Consider the following 16,091-nt stretch of genomic DNA (forward strand, 5'->3'; position numbering starts at 1 on the left):
GTGTGTGTGTGTGTGTGTGTGTGTGTGTGTGTGTGTGTGTGTGTGTGTGTGTGTGTGTGTGTGTGTGTGTGTGTGTGTGTGTGTGTGTGTCGTCCATAGGAGAGGCCTGGAAGAGAGACAGACGTTCAGACCATACAGAGAAAGGTAATGAGGAAGTGGCATACTGTAAGTGTTACATAACACCCTAAATAACAGATCTACAAGTGGCATACTGTAAGATAAACAACATTGGGCACACGTTAACAATTCCATTCGTTTTGTTCTTTTTTTTCATCTTCTGTTTGCTGTGGAGTTAATAATACATTTAAAAACATAATTTGTGAAAGTACTTTTCCATGATACCAGAGAGGGCTGCTTGTAAATGCTTAGATACAATCTATTTGATCAGGCCTTTAGATGGACTTTTACACCAGTAGTCGAAAAAAACTACTGTAAGTACATTTACTGAAGCACTGTAATTTTACTTTACTTGAGTATTTCCGGTCAACAACATACATATCGTTGTTGTCGGGTGGAAACCTTGTGTGTCCAAAACCGTTCGTTTAGCATTTATCGTTTTAAAAATGATCTAAACTAGTGAAAATAGACGATCTACTGTACAAGCACAGCGGTGCGAGGCGTTGCGTGCTTGTAGATCGGCTATTTTCACTATTTTTGTTTAATAGTCTCATACAAATTTGAAACTTGGAGATACAAGGTTTCTGCCCGACAGTGACGATATGGTTTCATCGGTTAAGCTTTGAACTCAAACTCAAAACATCTTTCATGCACAATGATTTAGCCTTCTATGTCATATCTTGTCTCATTCATTAACCACGGTACCGTTGTTTTACTTTGTTTACATAGTTTAAGTGCTTTCATCCATCCTTCCCTACTGCATGTTGCATCTTCCATCCATGGAGCAGAAAGGTACCACTTTGTAAGCATGTGTGCTGTCTCTGTTATTCTCCATTGTTTGTCCTTCTATCATGCTAGCTTTTTCAATCAACTTCTCATGTGTTGTTGAGTTCACAAATTAGTATCTTGTCAGGTGGAAACCTGACAAGATGACTGTTACTTTTCAGGATTCATGGATTTCAGGATATGCTTTTGTGTGATGCTGTAGTATGAACAAGTAGGGTATTCATTTATGAAAAGCAGTGGTGTAAAGTAACTAAGTAGATTTACTTAGGTTCTGTACTTAAGTACAATTTTGAGGTATTTGTACTTTACTTGAGTATTTCCAGTTTTCAGTACTTCATCGCAATGCGTTGTGAGCTTGTAGATCTGCTATTTTCAAACATTTAGTACTTTTGCTTTTTGTACTTTAAGTATATTTTGACGCCAATACTTTCATACTTTTACTCAAGTATTTGAATTCCAGACTTTTACTTGTAATATTGCAGTATTGATACTTTTGCTTAAGTAAAACATCTGAGTACTTTTTCCACCACTGACGAAAAGACACTAAACAGCTTTATGGAGATACAAGGTTTCTGCCCGACAGCAACAACATATTTCAGTCTCTGCAAGGTTTTCATCTCTGCTCCTTTGGTAATATGATTTAGTAATGTGGGGTCAGTCTTTTTGTTTTTAAAGGTGGGGTATGTGATATTTATTAGTTAAAGGGGGCCTGTCACCTAAAGGGTTACTGTCACTTTAAGAATCATCTTAAAAAACAAGTTAATATTTTTATGATGTCGCCAATCAAATTAATTGTCTGTATAGCCTGACTGTATGACTACTTACTGTACTGGTCAGCTGTTGTTGGGCAGATTACACTGAGACAGTTTCAGACTGTTTCAGGATCCACACGGGAGAGAGACCACATGAACTACTGTATCATACAATTATAATTTCGGGGCTGACAGCGGACCTTTAAACAAGTGTTAAATTGCTCTATATTCTGATGGCAATCAATACTATACAGCAGGGGTCTTCAACGTTTTCAGGCCAGGGACCCCCAAACTGATGGGGAGACGGAGCAATGACCCCCTACCTTCTAGGGTAGGGGTGGGGCTACAACATATATTGTATATTTATGTATAAAAATGTGTATAAACATGCCATGTTAGTGTGCATTCAATACTAAGCTATTAAAATAATAGATTCATATATTCATACTTTTATTTTAAACATGCATGTACAAGAGGCTGTACCACTGCCATTTACAAACATACTTTATTAACTGAGAATCATTGTCAATATCAATCTATCACTAACAATCTGTCAATTGCACAATAATCATGTACCGGTATACAAGCTATTCAAAAGAGACAGAATCATGTTTTTTTTTTTATATTTAAAGACAAATTACATTTCTTTCCCAACAATTTCGGGGGACCCCCTGCAGTATCGCCGCGGACCCCTGTTGAAGACCCCTGCTATACAGTGTTTGTACAGTAACAGTGGTCTCCCTCCCATTTTCATGCAGGGATACCAATGTGATCCAATCAGGAGAGAGAACAAGAAAATACCACTTACCCTACCTTTAATCTGACAAACAACCTGCCTGCAACCCACCGTGGACATGAACACTTCCAACTAACCACTACTGTCCCTGTGTGTGTGTGTGTGTGTGTGTGTGTGTGTGTGTGTGTGTGTGTGTGTGTGTGTGTGTGTGTGTGTGTGTGTGTGTGTGTGCGTGTGTGCATGTGCATGTGCGTGTGCGTATGTGCGTGTGCGTATGTGCGTGTGTGTGTGTGTTTCCTCCAGTCTACCTCAACGGGGGACCCGGAGGGAAGTGAGCTGGTGGCAGCAGCTCTCAGGACCAAGGGCCCTGGTTCCAACGCTCCCCCAACACAACAAGCAGACAAGCAGACCAACTGGTCCAAAGACGCTGTCCCCACGTCAGAGCAGAGGACGCGGGCCGACCATGCCGTCAACTCCTGTATCATCCCAATCAATGTCACAGGTACTGTACCACTGGAATCAGTCATGTAGCAACTAGTGTTGGGATTCCTTTTTTTCTTTTTCTTTTAAGATTCCGGTTCCTCAGCGATTCCCTCTTAACGGTCCGATTCCTTAATGGTTCCCTTTAGTGATTCCTATAGGGGGTTCCAAATGGACCCTTAGAGGTCTGTAACTAGGAGACATACAGGGGGAGGGAGGGTTGCTACACAGGACCATCAAGTGACTTTTAGTATGTTATTAAGGACACCTAAAGTCCAAGGTGAAGAGTTATCACCGCAGTGTAGTTTTCTAGCTATCACCTAGGCTTTGTTATACATTTTTAGGTGATAGCTAGAAAACTACACAGTGGTGATGTGATAGCTCTTCACCTTGGACTATGATAGAGGCTTAATACTACACAAAACAGTCGAAAAATGGGTAAGGTGCTATTTTTTCATATATGCACCTGCCTATGAAGCCTCATTATTCGGATGAAATAAAAGGAATGCTGACGACAGAGTTAGAGGGGAATACTGTCAGAATCTTTGTTTTGTTTCAAAGCATTCTTTCCCAAATTAAACGTTAATATTTGTATTTTTAGTATGTGATCAGAAAGCTAAATTCAAGTGTAACCTGGTGACATCCTCATTACATTGGATAGGATTTCTGAAATGAAAAATGTTTGTTTATTAAAGTCAGGTTTTACAACCATACCATGTCGAAGGTAACGTGAAATACAAGGAATATGTCATCCCATTTCATTGACAAACATTAGAGTTGCGGTGGAACTGTAGGCCTACTTTATAGACCAGGGGTTTCCAAAGTGGTTGTTGGGAGTGAATTAATTTGAATGTAATTCTGATTTACTCAATTAAACACAAATTCTTTCAGATGTTGTCATCACCTTATAGTAAAATAACAAGTTAGATCAAACTGCTATGCTAAAGGTAATATTGGAATAAATATAAGGTGCTGGGAGTGAAAATTATGAATATAATCTAGGGGTGCCTCGGAGAATTCTTTTTTACAGGGGTGCCCTGAGCCAAAAAAGTTTGGGAACCCCTGTCTTAGAGCAGTGCTTCTCAACCTTTTCAGGCCGTGACCCCAAAATAATCATATTTTAACTGGGGACCCCCCCCCCCCCCCACCCTGACGAGCACTAAGAGTTGAGGAAGTACGTTTTGTACAACATGGTTCTATTGTGAAAATAGCAGATCTACATTGTGAGCATGTAGATCGGCTATTTTCACCATTTCTGCCTCTAATATTTTACAATTTGGTCAATGTTTAATTTGTCATTTTAGAGGAATTAAAAAGTCCTTAAATTGTCACTTTGGAAATGTGCAGATACCCTCTATACATTTAAACTTTATGTTGGCTTGTTTACTTATGAGTAAGAAAACAATGTTGCACATTAACAGTTCTATTTGTGCTGGTGCCATCAAAAAGTAGCTTACCTTTGCGATGTTATAGAAAATTATCTATGGATCATTTCCAAACATAATCGTTTTCAATGGACACATATATTATGTACTGTAGCCAAACTGACGGCAGGGGGAAGCCTTATGCAAGGAATGAATGTGAAATGGCTCTCCTCACTTTCCGTCGTTCAGAGCGTAGAAATTGTATTTTAGATCAGGTCCACAGAATACAGCCAAGAAGTGATTTGGGACTCCATTGATGTTTACGTGTGGTGGAAATTTGAGAGCATCGTTATGGGAGCTGTTCTTACTGTACACACCTGCGCGACCCCTCATCAGCTTACAGTGCTCAAACAAGGTAAAATAACGAGCGTTCGTATTGGCTTTGCGCCGCGTTCAGAATTGGGACGAGCGTTAACGTCGGAAGCAGTAAAAGAGTTAAGCTAATCATCTGGGGACCCCTCAATATCATTTGGGGACCCCCCCTGGTTGAGAACCACTGTCTTAGAGGATTATGTGTTGTGTGTTCAGGTGTTGGATTTGACCGGGAGGCGAGTGCACGCTGCTCTCTGGTTCACTCCCAGTCCGTTCTACAGAGGAGGAGGAAGTTACGGAGGAGGAAGACCATCACTGGAATACCCAAGCGAGTCCAACAGGACATGGGTGTGTATATGTTATTTACACCATAGGAAGCACCGTAGATGACATGGGAGGCACCATAAGAAGCACCGTAGATGACAGGGATTCAGGGAAGAACCATAGTGAGCACCATAGAAGACAGGGAAGAAGGGAAAGGAAAAAGAGTTCTAATCAACGTGTTGTATGCCCTTGCAGATTCAGACGAGTCGCCGGTGGCGAGAGAGCGCACAGTGATCGTGCACGCCAACCCACACCAGTTATCTCTGTGTGAGGAGGAGCTGTCGCTCACTGGACGCCTCCATCACACCCGCGACTCCGGCTGCCAGACAGATGACTTCCTCATCGCATGTAAGGATTTCACAATACAGGGTATTGGAGCCCGGGCGGCCCTTTGAGGGGGGCACTAAAGTTCACAGGCGGGGGGGCATTATGCTTCCCACTGAACATCTTTATTGTGAAGCACAAACATAGTAAAAAAAAGGGTTAGTTCCAAAAAGCAAATAGCACAAAATAGGCGATCTTCAAGCCGATCAGCGCATCGCCATGTGAAGCGTTGTGAGCTTGTAGCTATTTCTGCTATTCACAGTAGAAGTATTAGGGCGTAATGCTGTGTTCACACAATGGCAGCTACAAAAGATTACAAACATATAAAGAGACGCATCACATCTGTCGCAGACACGGTTGAAGTGCTGATCAACACACTCGTTTTGATGTCATTGATTGAATGTCTGATGACCAAGAATATATTAAATATAAAGGCTTGGGTTATGAAGAACACGCAACTGGCTGATTGGACTGACTTGGACCAGAAACACAGTCTGTACAAATGGAACCAAATTGTACACTCTTAGAGTTAATCAAATAAAACATTTCTGAACCACTTGTACTGTACCAGTGGACTCCTAATGTGCCATAGTGTCATAGTAAATCAGTGTCATACATATTCTGAAGAAAACCTGGAGACTTGACATTCAGTAATTGGGTCTTATGCTCAAAATTACAACGGTGTTCTAAAGCTTTCCATGCACGGACAAGACCAAGTCTTGCCACGGACACATTAAGTCCATGTAGGGAACATATGGGTGACCCCTGTCTGTCCGCTTGTCTCCCCACTATAGCGACAGCGGCTCCGTCCCGGCGGCGAATCAGAGCCCAGCGTTGCCACCAGGGAATACCCGCCTCGCTCTCCCACTCGACGGGCAACATCTCCTCGCTGGGCGACCAGTCGGACTCCACGTACAGCAGCGCGGCGGCCAACGGCGCGCGGCTGCGGTCGCGCAGCCTGCCGCGGGAGGGCGGGAGGCTGATGGACAGCGACGACGATGATGACGATGACAACTATGACGATGACGACGAGGACGAGGAGCTGTCGCCCTACGAGGCAGAGGACTTCATCCCCAGCGGGCCCAGTCCCAGGATGATGATGATGATGATGAAGGACGAGGAGGAGAGCACCGACGACCAGGCGGCGCCCGAGCCGCTGCAGCTGGGCAGCCTGAAGAGGATGCAGCGCTCCGGGGAGAGAGAGCGAGGTGGGGGAGGAGGTAGGGATGTTGGGACAGTGTTGGGGAAAGTTCACTTTTCTACGTGAACTAGTTCAAAGTTCAGTTCACAACATTTTGTAAATGAAGTTCAGTTCATAGTTCTTTATTCAACATTTTGAACTGAAGTTTATGGTTCCAAAAATGGAACCATAAATGGCATGCAACAGGTGCCCAACAGAGGGTCCGGGACCCCTAGGGGGTCCTTAGAGGTCCTCCAAATCTTTGAGTGATATAAACTTTTTTTCCTTCTTTTTTATTGCGACTGAAGGTCGCATTTACCCTGAAAAACCTTGTCGCTTGAGTGACCTTCCTTCCTTCCTTCTGTAACCTTCCTTCTGTACAGGAAGTGATGTCAGTGTGATGTCAGCGAGTTGTGACATCACTTCCTGTACGGGGCGGCTACACAAGACTAAGAAAGACAAAAAAAGAGAAGGATACACAAGACTAAGAAAGACAAAAAAAGAGAAGAATAAAAAAGAAAAAAAGGAGGAGGAGGATAAAGATACCAAAAGGAGAGAGAAGAAAGGGTGGATGAGGTACAATGTGCAGTCGGCAGTCTCAGAAAAGAAAATGTAACAAGGAGGTGGCAACGGGGTGGCCAGATAAAGTTATTAGGCCTGGATCTGACTTTAAGTCGACGCACAGGATTCCAGAAGTGTAGCGCTTATTCGCTCTTGTATCAAACCGGTACTCGAAACGTTCTTAGAATTTAACATATTTTCTAAAGTAAATATGGGGGTGGCTGTGTTAAGAACGTTTCGTTGTCAAGCTCAACGTTGGGCATTTGGACCTATACATGGAGAAATGGAGCAAACCTGTTTGGCCTAAACATGGAGATGTGGAGAACACTATATATGGAGATAGTCCAGTCCATCATGTCATATGGGACTACCGTCATAGACAGTAGCCATTAGCTAAATTCCAATCCGAAGGGTTCGCACTTTGAAGTGCGCATTTGAAGGGCTATGACGTCACTGGGCCGCGCCAAATAGCAATCTACAAGCTCACAATGCGTTGCGTTGCGACGCATTGTGAGCTTGTAGATCTGTGACCAGTGAGTCATAGCCCTTCAAATGCGCACTTCAAAGTGCAAACCCTTCGGATTGGAATTCAGCGATTGTTAGGCCGGAGTCAATGGCTGTCTGTCTGTCTGACTGTCTGTACAGGAAGTGATGTCACATGACATACTTTTTATGCCCATATATGAGTCATTCTGTACCACATCTCCATGTTTAGGCAAACTCCACACAGAAAGGCCCTATCGCCCACCCACACCCTAGGTGGGGTTGGCTCCCCGTGTCTCCTAGGGTACCTTCACAAAAACATGAACAAACTCCCCCCAGAATGACAACTAGAATTGTCAGAGAAACGCTGTGGTTGGCCAGATGGTCAAGAATTGGCGCGACCTCTGCGAGGTCGCATGTCACAAGGGCGAGGTCGCATGTCACCCTGAGGTCGCATGTCACCCTCAGGTGTCTTACTAGTATTAACCACTTGAACCCTAGTGTCCATATTCTGAGAACTTTAGCCAAAAATAGCAGATCTACAAGCTCACAACGCCTCGCAGTGCGAGGTGTTGTGAGCTTGTAGATCTGCTATTTTTGGCACGTTGAAGACCCCTGATGTAATAATTGTGATTTTCATAATGGTACCTTTAGGTGGGAGCCCCGAGCACAGCTGGATGGAAAGAGGCCGCTCTCGTCTGCCACGCAAGGCTGACATGGGCAGCTGTGAGATCTCCTCCAGCTCTGACACCTTCAGCAGCCCCATCCACTCTGTGTCCACACAAGGTTAGTACAGTAGTTTTTATTTTGAGCTTGTAGATCGGCTATTTTCAAATGGCCAAAATGTATGTAGGGCAGTGTTGGGAAAGTTCACTTTCAAAATGAACTAGTTCAAGTTCATAGTTCATAATTCTACATTTTGAACTAAAGTTCATGGTTCCCCAAAATGAACAAACTTAGTTCTTTTTAGTTCTTTTTTTAACCATAATATTTTTATACTTTTGGCTATTAAAAAAAAAAAATAGACGTTGCTGCAAGCTATTATTGGTCAAAATTATTGACACAGCCCATATAGAACCACACACAGCAATAATTTCATCCAACTTAACATTGAGGTGCCCACAATATATTTAGGTGCCCAATGCCCAGTCTTCCTGCACCCTTATTGTGAAGGGCTGAAGGCAGAAGTTTCTAAACCTCGCGCACAGCATGTTTCCGCGTTGGTTAAAATAGCTGATCTACAAGCTCATGTTGTCTCGTGGATGCGACGCGTTGTGAGCTTGCAGATCAGCTATTTTCGCCGTGCAACACACATACGACAAAGTATAGTCAGGCATGTAATGAAGCACCCAGCTGCAGAGTCAGACAGCACCTATAATACGTAATATAAACGTTCGCGAGGAGCTGCGTGCAGTGCGTGCTATTGGAGTATGTGAATGAAAAGAGAGACGAGACGACAGACGACCGTGGATGCGCGGACCGCCGCATGAACGGCCGACGAACGCCGATGAGTGCCGTTCACGGGCGTCAGAATGAACGAGTTCGACAATATCGTTCATCAAGCGAAAACAAAGAACGTTCAGTTCACGTTCGCCCAAAATATGAACGTGTTCATGAACGATCGTTCATTGAATGCGTTCGGGTACAACACTGATGTAGGATTGAAGTGGTTAATGCATATTTTGTGATAAATCTACAAAATAACTAGTAATTAACGTATTCAAATAAATGTAGTGGAGTAAAAGTGCAATATTTGGATCTGAGATCGGAGCATAAGTAGCCTAACTATTATTGGAAATTGGAAATACTCAAGTAAACTAAAAAATACAAACATCCTCAACTTCCTCAAATTAAAGAGGTAACTCTATACTTTTTCGGTTTTGTATGTGTCTATGGAGTTGACATTACTCTAATAGACCCCAGGAGTGGTTATAATGTGCAGATTTGGCCTCAAAAGGCCCAGTCGAAAACCACAGATTAAATGACATCATCAACTCATCCCCTCCCCTTTTACCATACACCCAACACTGTGGGTGTGGCTAACTTCAGCTAGGTTACCAGCCACCAGACAACCAGGCATACTTAATGAACTGGTGGGTGTGGCCACATAAAAAACTATTTTTAACACTTTCTGTACACTTTTTTTTGGTAATCTTCCTCCTAGTATAATCATAATACCTGATCATCATGTTGGGGGGGGGGGGGGGGGGGGATCATGGCACTGCATCTTTAAGTACAGTACTTGAGTAAATGTACTTCAGGAGACTTTCATTAGGTGAGAATATACTTTATTAACATGAGGATGGCAGCAGGAAAGCAGCAAAGGCATGACATGTATAACTGTGATTCTATACTAAAGCAGGCAGCATACTAACAGCCTAGGAAATAAGAACAGGCATCTATATAGTAACCTAAGCAGGAGCATAACTTTTGGCATGGATTCTGCATTCGGGTAATTTCCTGCAGGCCCACGATCACACGTGTACCATGTACGGCGAAGTACATGTATGGCCATGTACAGCGTGGGCTTAAACATATCTCTGCGGGCAATGACCCGAGACCCCCCGCGGGGTGTGACGCAGAACCTATAGGTGGTGCTGGGGTGGTGGCGGGGCAGCAGCTTGCAGCAACAATGACTAACTACCGGGCAGGTCTACCTATGTATGTATTGTGTCCGCGGGGCGTAACACGCAGGTCCCGTCCCCGCGAGCGGCGTGCGCACCACATGAAAGCCTCCCGAACTAGACTTCGATCCCTTACGGTCCTCCGCAACATTTATTTACTTTACGCCACTGCACTGCTACCTATAATAAGCGTGTGTCCACCACCCACCACCAGGGGTCACCTGCAGCCACGTGGACCACAAGGAGGACCACCAGTCGTCCAGTGGGAACTGGAGCGGCTCCAGCTCCACATGCCCCTCCCAGACCTCCGAGACCATCCCCCCTCCCTCCTCCCCCCCGCTGACAGGCTCCTCCCACTGTGACTCGGAGCTGTCACTCAACACTGTGCCCAACGCCAGCGACGAGGGCTTCACGCTGGACCCCTCCTCCTACCCCTCTGACCTCAGGTACACCTTAAGACCACCAATGATAATATATAGAAATATATGACATTTTACAGTTTTTTAACTCATTCACTACCAGAATTAAATTGATTTGTAAAGCCCCCACTACCGGGCACCTGTAATTACCTTTCCATTCCATATAGCTACTTTTGGTCTATCGATAAATCTGTGTAATCTCTGTGTTCAGCCACGTGGGATTGTATGTATGATGTCAGATGTCATAGACGTCATAGGACTTTCACATAACGAATAACTGAGTAAGCATGTTTGGAGACTCACAGCATATCTCCATATACAGTATATGGATCTCCATATATGGATACCAGGGGTCTCCATATATGGGTAATTGGTCTGATATACATCACTGGCCAGATGGCCAAGACATGGCGCAGGGCGAGGTCGCTTGTCGCCCTTAGGCATCTTACTAGTTATTATGTTCTATTGTTCAATGCTGAAAACTGCAATTAATTGCAATAAAACGTCATGATGGTGTCCTCCCTCCCTGTCCTCAGGCCCCAGGGCCAGGGCCACAGGTCCAGCTCCTTCACGTCGTCCGCCACGGACCAGCTGGACGACGCCGGGGTCAGCACGGCCAGCGAGGGGGAGTGGACGTACCCGGCAGACCAGGACCACACCGACCCGGACCAGGAGCCAGAGCAGAGCCACAACCAGAGCCAAAGCCGCGGGTCCGGCCAGGGCTACAGCCCCAAACACACTGCAGAGGCCCCGAGCTGCTTCCCCGCCAACACGACCAGCAACACTGACAAAGAGCCTGGCTCACTGTACGCACCATCGGACGCCGACGGGTTTTACTCGTCCTCCTCCGCGCATTTTGAGGAGTGCGCTCCGGGCTACGGAGGGTACACATACTATGCAGCCCCGGGCCCTGACTGTGGCCAATCCAGCACTGTTGCAGCACCAGTAGCCCACCAAGTTTACACGCAGCAAGCCCAGGCCGATTTCAGAGCGGCGGGCACCATGACCCTGGGGAGGACCTGCCGTCCCGTGAGGAAACCAAAAGCCAAACCTCCGCCGCCCGCGCGGAGCTCGTCGCTGAAGGAGCCGTGCGGCCGGGTGGACGTGGGGACGGACGCGAGAGAGGACCAGGACCAACCAAAGACAGCCAGTGAACAAGACCTCCTCGCCACGTCTTCCAGAGACAAGAAGCTGGAACTGGAGCTGGAGCTCGGGGCGCCTCCAGAGCCACTAGAGACCTCCTGTCTGGTAGCAGAGCCTCTGGGTGCCTGGGGCATGGGCTTAGGCAACACAGTGGACATGGTGGAGCCCATATCCTTCAGCTCCGCCGACACGCACTCCTTCAAAGACGACGGCGCGGTGCAGTCTGACTACGCCGACCTGTGGCTGCACAACAACGAGGCGCGGTCCAACGGCAACGGCGAGTACACCTCCATGTCCAACTCCAGCACGGCCACGGGCACCACCGTCATGGAGTGCATCAAGTCCCCGGACAGCTCCTCCTCCTCCTCGGACACGCAGGCCCAGCCGGCGTCCCAGGCTCCGGGCGCCAGGGCGTCCAGCCCGCCCCTGCCGCCCGGAGACGGAGACTTCAAGCTGGGCTCGCCCGAGAAGCTGGCCGGCCTGGCCTCGCCCTCCAGCGGCTACTCCAGCCAGTCGGAGACGCCCACCTCCACCTTCCCCTCGTCCTCGGCGGCGTTCTTCCCGGGGCCCCTGCTGTCTCCCACCAGCGGCAAGAGGAAGCCCAAAGTGCCCGAGAGGAAGTCCTCCCTGTCCTCGCTGCAGCACTTCCCCAGAGACGGAGGAGGAGGAGCCTCCGTGGCCGGCTCCTACAAGAGAGACCCGGACTTCCCCCCGCCGCCGTCGCAGCTGGACCTGAGCGTGCTTCACGGCGCCCACGCCAGACACACGCTGTCCCACCGGACGCACCACCACCACATGCACACGCTCTACCACAGCAAGCACAGAGCCGCCACCTGCGTCCACGGCAAGATGGCCGCCCCGGAGTCGTTGCCCTCCAACCCGCTGGCCTCCCACCCCATCCCCCTGATCCCCAGCTCCAACCTCCTGGCCATCACGCCCTCCGCCCTGCGCTCGGTGCAGCTGCGCTCCGTCAGACGCTCCACCGACAGCAGTAGTTCCGGCGCGGCGGCAGACCAAGAGACGGCGACGGCGGGAGCCGAGACCGCCACCAGACCCAAATATCAACCGAGCGCCACCACCACCCTGGCTCCGCCTCCCATCAGCGCCAGGCCGCCCCCTCCCCGCAGGCCGCCTCCCCAGAGGCCTCCCCCGCCGCCGCAGGAGCCCGCCTCCTCCCCCGAGCACTCACACCAAGTAATGGATTACCTTTACTCACTGCACTAATCTTAACCCATTTAGGCCTAGAATTATTGAATGCTTTAACCAGTGAAAAATAGCAGAACCGAGTGTAGATCTGCTATTTTTGAAAACGTCATGAAAATTTGTCCAAATCTTTGAATATATGTATTTTCAAAGCGAACGTTTGTAACTCAAATTTTGCTTCTGGGTGGTCCCTGGAACTAGATATTTTGAGATGCGTGTCCGTGGCCAAATAAATATAATTTTGGGGGTCCTTCACATGAAAAGGTTTGAGAACCACTGACATAGTAGTCTCTCAAGAACAGACTAACTGAGCTCCAGTTAAGTGAAAAGGACCTTTTCTTTGACGATGGCTGGCCAGATTGCTGACATAGAAACATAGGTTTTTCAAAAAACCTTAGAAGGATTCAAAAGACACTTATAGAATCGGGTCAAAATTCGAATTTTCACGATTTTTCTAAAATAGCAGATCTACAAGCTTGCAGCGCGGCACTCGGTGCCGCGGTATATCTGCTATTTTTCACTGGTTAAAGCATTCAATAATTCTAGGCTTAAACACAATCCGGTGCGTCAAGTGTCATACAAATTGCTTCCATTGCAACACAAGCAGCATGCCTTCATGTTACACCAGTAATATATTTGGTAGTGTCACCTGGTATTTCACAGACATTCATATCCTACTGGACTCATTAGGTGGCATGTTAATGTTCTTTAAAATCCTTCACAATGTATACTTGTACTCTATTCATATACCGTAAATTCTCTTATAGAAACCCAGGCTTTTATTTGTCTCAAGAGTAGCGGGCACGAGGCTTTTATTGAAAGGAGGCGTGTATAAGAGAGAAGACAGACCTATATCCCTATTTTTCAAAAAGATCAGAATGAATAAATCAATATTTTGTGTCAGTTTGAACCCAGTAAAATGTACTGGGTTCATTTATTGAAACCAAGTACTGTATGAAATGAACAGTGCACATACAGGTGGACACTGGTCATTTTAACTTAACAGTTGAGTTTAACTGCAAATAACACAAATATGTATTGGTATTTCCCACACAATAACATTATTACAGCTTTAGCTGACATTAACAACACATGAACATTGCCAATTAAGCAGATGTGACTTAATAAGAACATATTCCAATGTCAAAGCAAAACTTCAATGCAGACAGACAGACAGGAGAGGAAGAGAGGATGAGGAGAAAAATAGAAAGAGACATTTCTTATTTCAATCACTCACTTTTGAGTAGATTTCCTTCACACTGGGTTGTGCTTGTCACGCATTGAATGTAGCGGTCCTTGGTGGTCCGCGATGGTCCCTGGTGGTCCCCGGACCGGTGTAATCTACTCTCAACGTTGTGGCTACATCTTAGCTAAACTAGCATCTGTTATGTGTTGTTGTTGTCATGCTGCTAATGCATCCGGAAGTAGTTTGGAGTCAGGATCAGGTCATGCTGCTCACATGGTACCATAGTAAACATCGCCCTCTAGAGGCTTATATTGGAACGACGGCTTGTAAGTGTTTTTTTCAAAGGCTACACGGAAATTAAAGAAGGTCAGTTTTTTTATTGAATACAGGACATTATTAGAGAATTTACGGTATATATTTATTATTATTTATTTACCTTTCCAGTTCAATGTTATTACAATAATCATCTAAAAAAATCTAATAATAATGTGAATCTAATAACAATGAGACAATCACATGGCTATTTTCCCAATGGTAGTCAATCAACGCCTGCCCTCACCCCGGCCGCCACCCCGACGGTCCTCCCCCCTACGAGAGCCTGCACCGGCGCAGGCAGACGGAGCGCTACGGCCCCGGGACCCTCTGGGCCATGACGGGCTTCAGGACCCCCCGGGTGAACGAGCCGCCCTGCCTCCTCCCCCCGGACGACATCTCCCCCATACACCGGCCCGTGCCCCGCGCGCCCAACCCGTCGCCCGTGGACCTGCACACGCACATCCACTCGCACACAGAGTTCAGGGGGCTCTCGCACTCCTCGCACCCCGAGTTCAGGGTGCTGGGGGAGCGCACGTTCTCTCAGGACGAGGACGAGGACGAAGACGAGGAGGAAGAGGAGGAGGAGGATGAGCCGGTGAGTCGGGCTGATGCTGTTGACCGTTTGACTAAGCCAATAATTTGATAATAATAATATCGTCGTTGTCGGGTGGAAACCTCGTATTTCAAATTTGTAAGTTCTTTCGCAAAGTAAAGCCCTGCTTCATCATACAAGGTTGTCGCACAAAAGTAGTGAAAACAGCAGATCTACAAGCACACAACGCCTCGCGGTGCAAGGCGCTGTGTGCGTGTAGATCGGCTATTTTCACTAGTTTAATCATTTTTAAAATGATAAATGCAAAACTAACGGTTTTGGACATACAAGGTTTTCATCCGGCAACGACGATATATATAATAATTAGGGCTGGGATGCGATTACATTTTTTAATCTAATTAATTACAGGCTCTGTGATTAATTAATCGCAATTAATCACATTTTAATCGCACATCGATATTTGACCTGAGAAGCATTTTTTTCAAATAAAACACATTTTGTTGTACGAGTGAATCAAACAAGTGAGTTTTTTAAATCAAATTTTTCGCATCCACTGGGCCAAGCAAAGCGCTCTGATCGGCTACTTCTCCCTTTGCGTTTGTTGTCTCTTCTTGGTTGGTGCATCGCTATGATCGGTATGCCCAAAACTGAAGGTTCTGTGGTGCAAAAACTAAGTGCGATTAAAATGCGTAAATTTTTTTAATCGCATTAATTTTCTGTAATTAATTAATCGCAATTAATCAGTTAAAGTCCCAGCCTTAATAATAATAAAGACCCTAATGTATTCGGTAGGAGACTCTTTGTGTCTCCTACCGAAACCACTGAGGTTCATCAATATAATCAGAAAGGCTTAAAGGTAGGGTAAGTGATTTCACTTAAAGGAGACATCCAGACCAAAACACATATAGGGTTAAATCTGCCTTTTATCATACCCCTTCATACCTGCTTTAGTCGATTTTTTTCATAGCTGCCCCTGTTGCTAGATTTCGGCTGCCCCTGTTGCTAGATTTCGCGGGCTCTCTCATAACTAACACAGTGGATTGTCCTTAGGCTAGTGCGGTTATTTCTTTAGCTTCAAAGTTAGTATTTCTTGATTGGATTGTGTTTACACAACGTCCTGAGACCAACCAAACCGCTGTTTTGACCTCACAGGCACCCTTACTTGTCAA

At 46.2% G+C, this 16,091-nt stretch overlaps 1 protein-coding gene across 1 annotated transcript in view; it reads left to right on the forward strand.

Annotated features, from left to right (window-relative positions):
- nhsb (Nance-Horan syndrome b (congenital cataracts and dental anomalies)) overlaps positions 1–16,091 on the forward strand; it is a gene marked incomplete at both ends in the record, with an annotated part of 96,759 nt that overhangs the window by 67,141 nt on the left and 13,527 nt on the right. Inside the window, 10 exons of the mRNA XM_080729781.1 lie at positions 100–144; positions 847–909; positions 2,695–2,893; positions 4,803–4,955; positions 5,127–5,279; positions 6,050–6,475; positions 8,134–8,265; positions 10,318–10,549; positions 11,059–12,859; positions 14,608–14,958. Coding sequence (XP_080585907.1) covers positions 100–144; positions 847–909; positions 2,695–2,893; positions 4,803–4,955; positions 5,127–5,279; positions 6,050–6,475; positions 8,134–8,265; positions 10,318–10,549; positions 11,059–12,859; positions 14,608–14,958 — 3,555 coding nt within the window. The remainder of the gene's footprint in view (positions 1–99; positions 145–846; positions 910–2,694; positions 2,894–4,802; positions 4,956–5,126; positions 5,280–6,049; positions 6,476–8,133; positions 8,266–10,317; positions 10,550–11,058; positions 12,860–14,607; positions 14,959–16,091) is intronic.

This window comes from Nannobrachium achirus (genome assembly GCF_963921795.1).
Source record: "Nannobrachium achirus genome assembly, chromosome: 7".
Lineage (NCBI taxonomy): Eukaryota > Metazoa > Chordata > Actinopteri > Myctophiformes > Myctophidae > Nannobrachium > Nannobrachium achirus.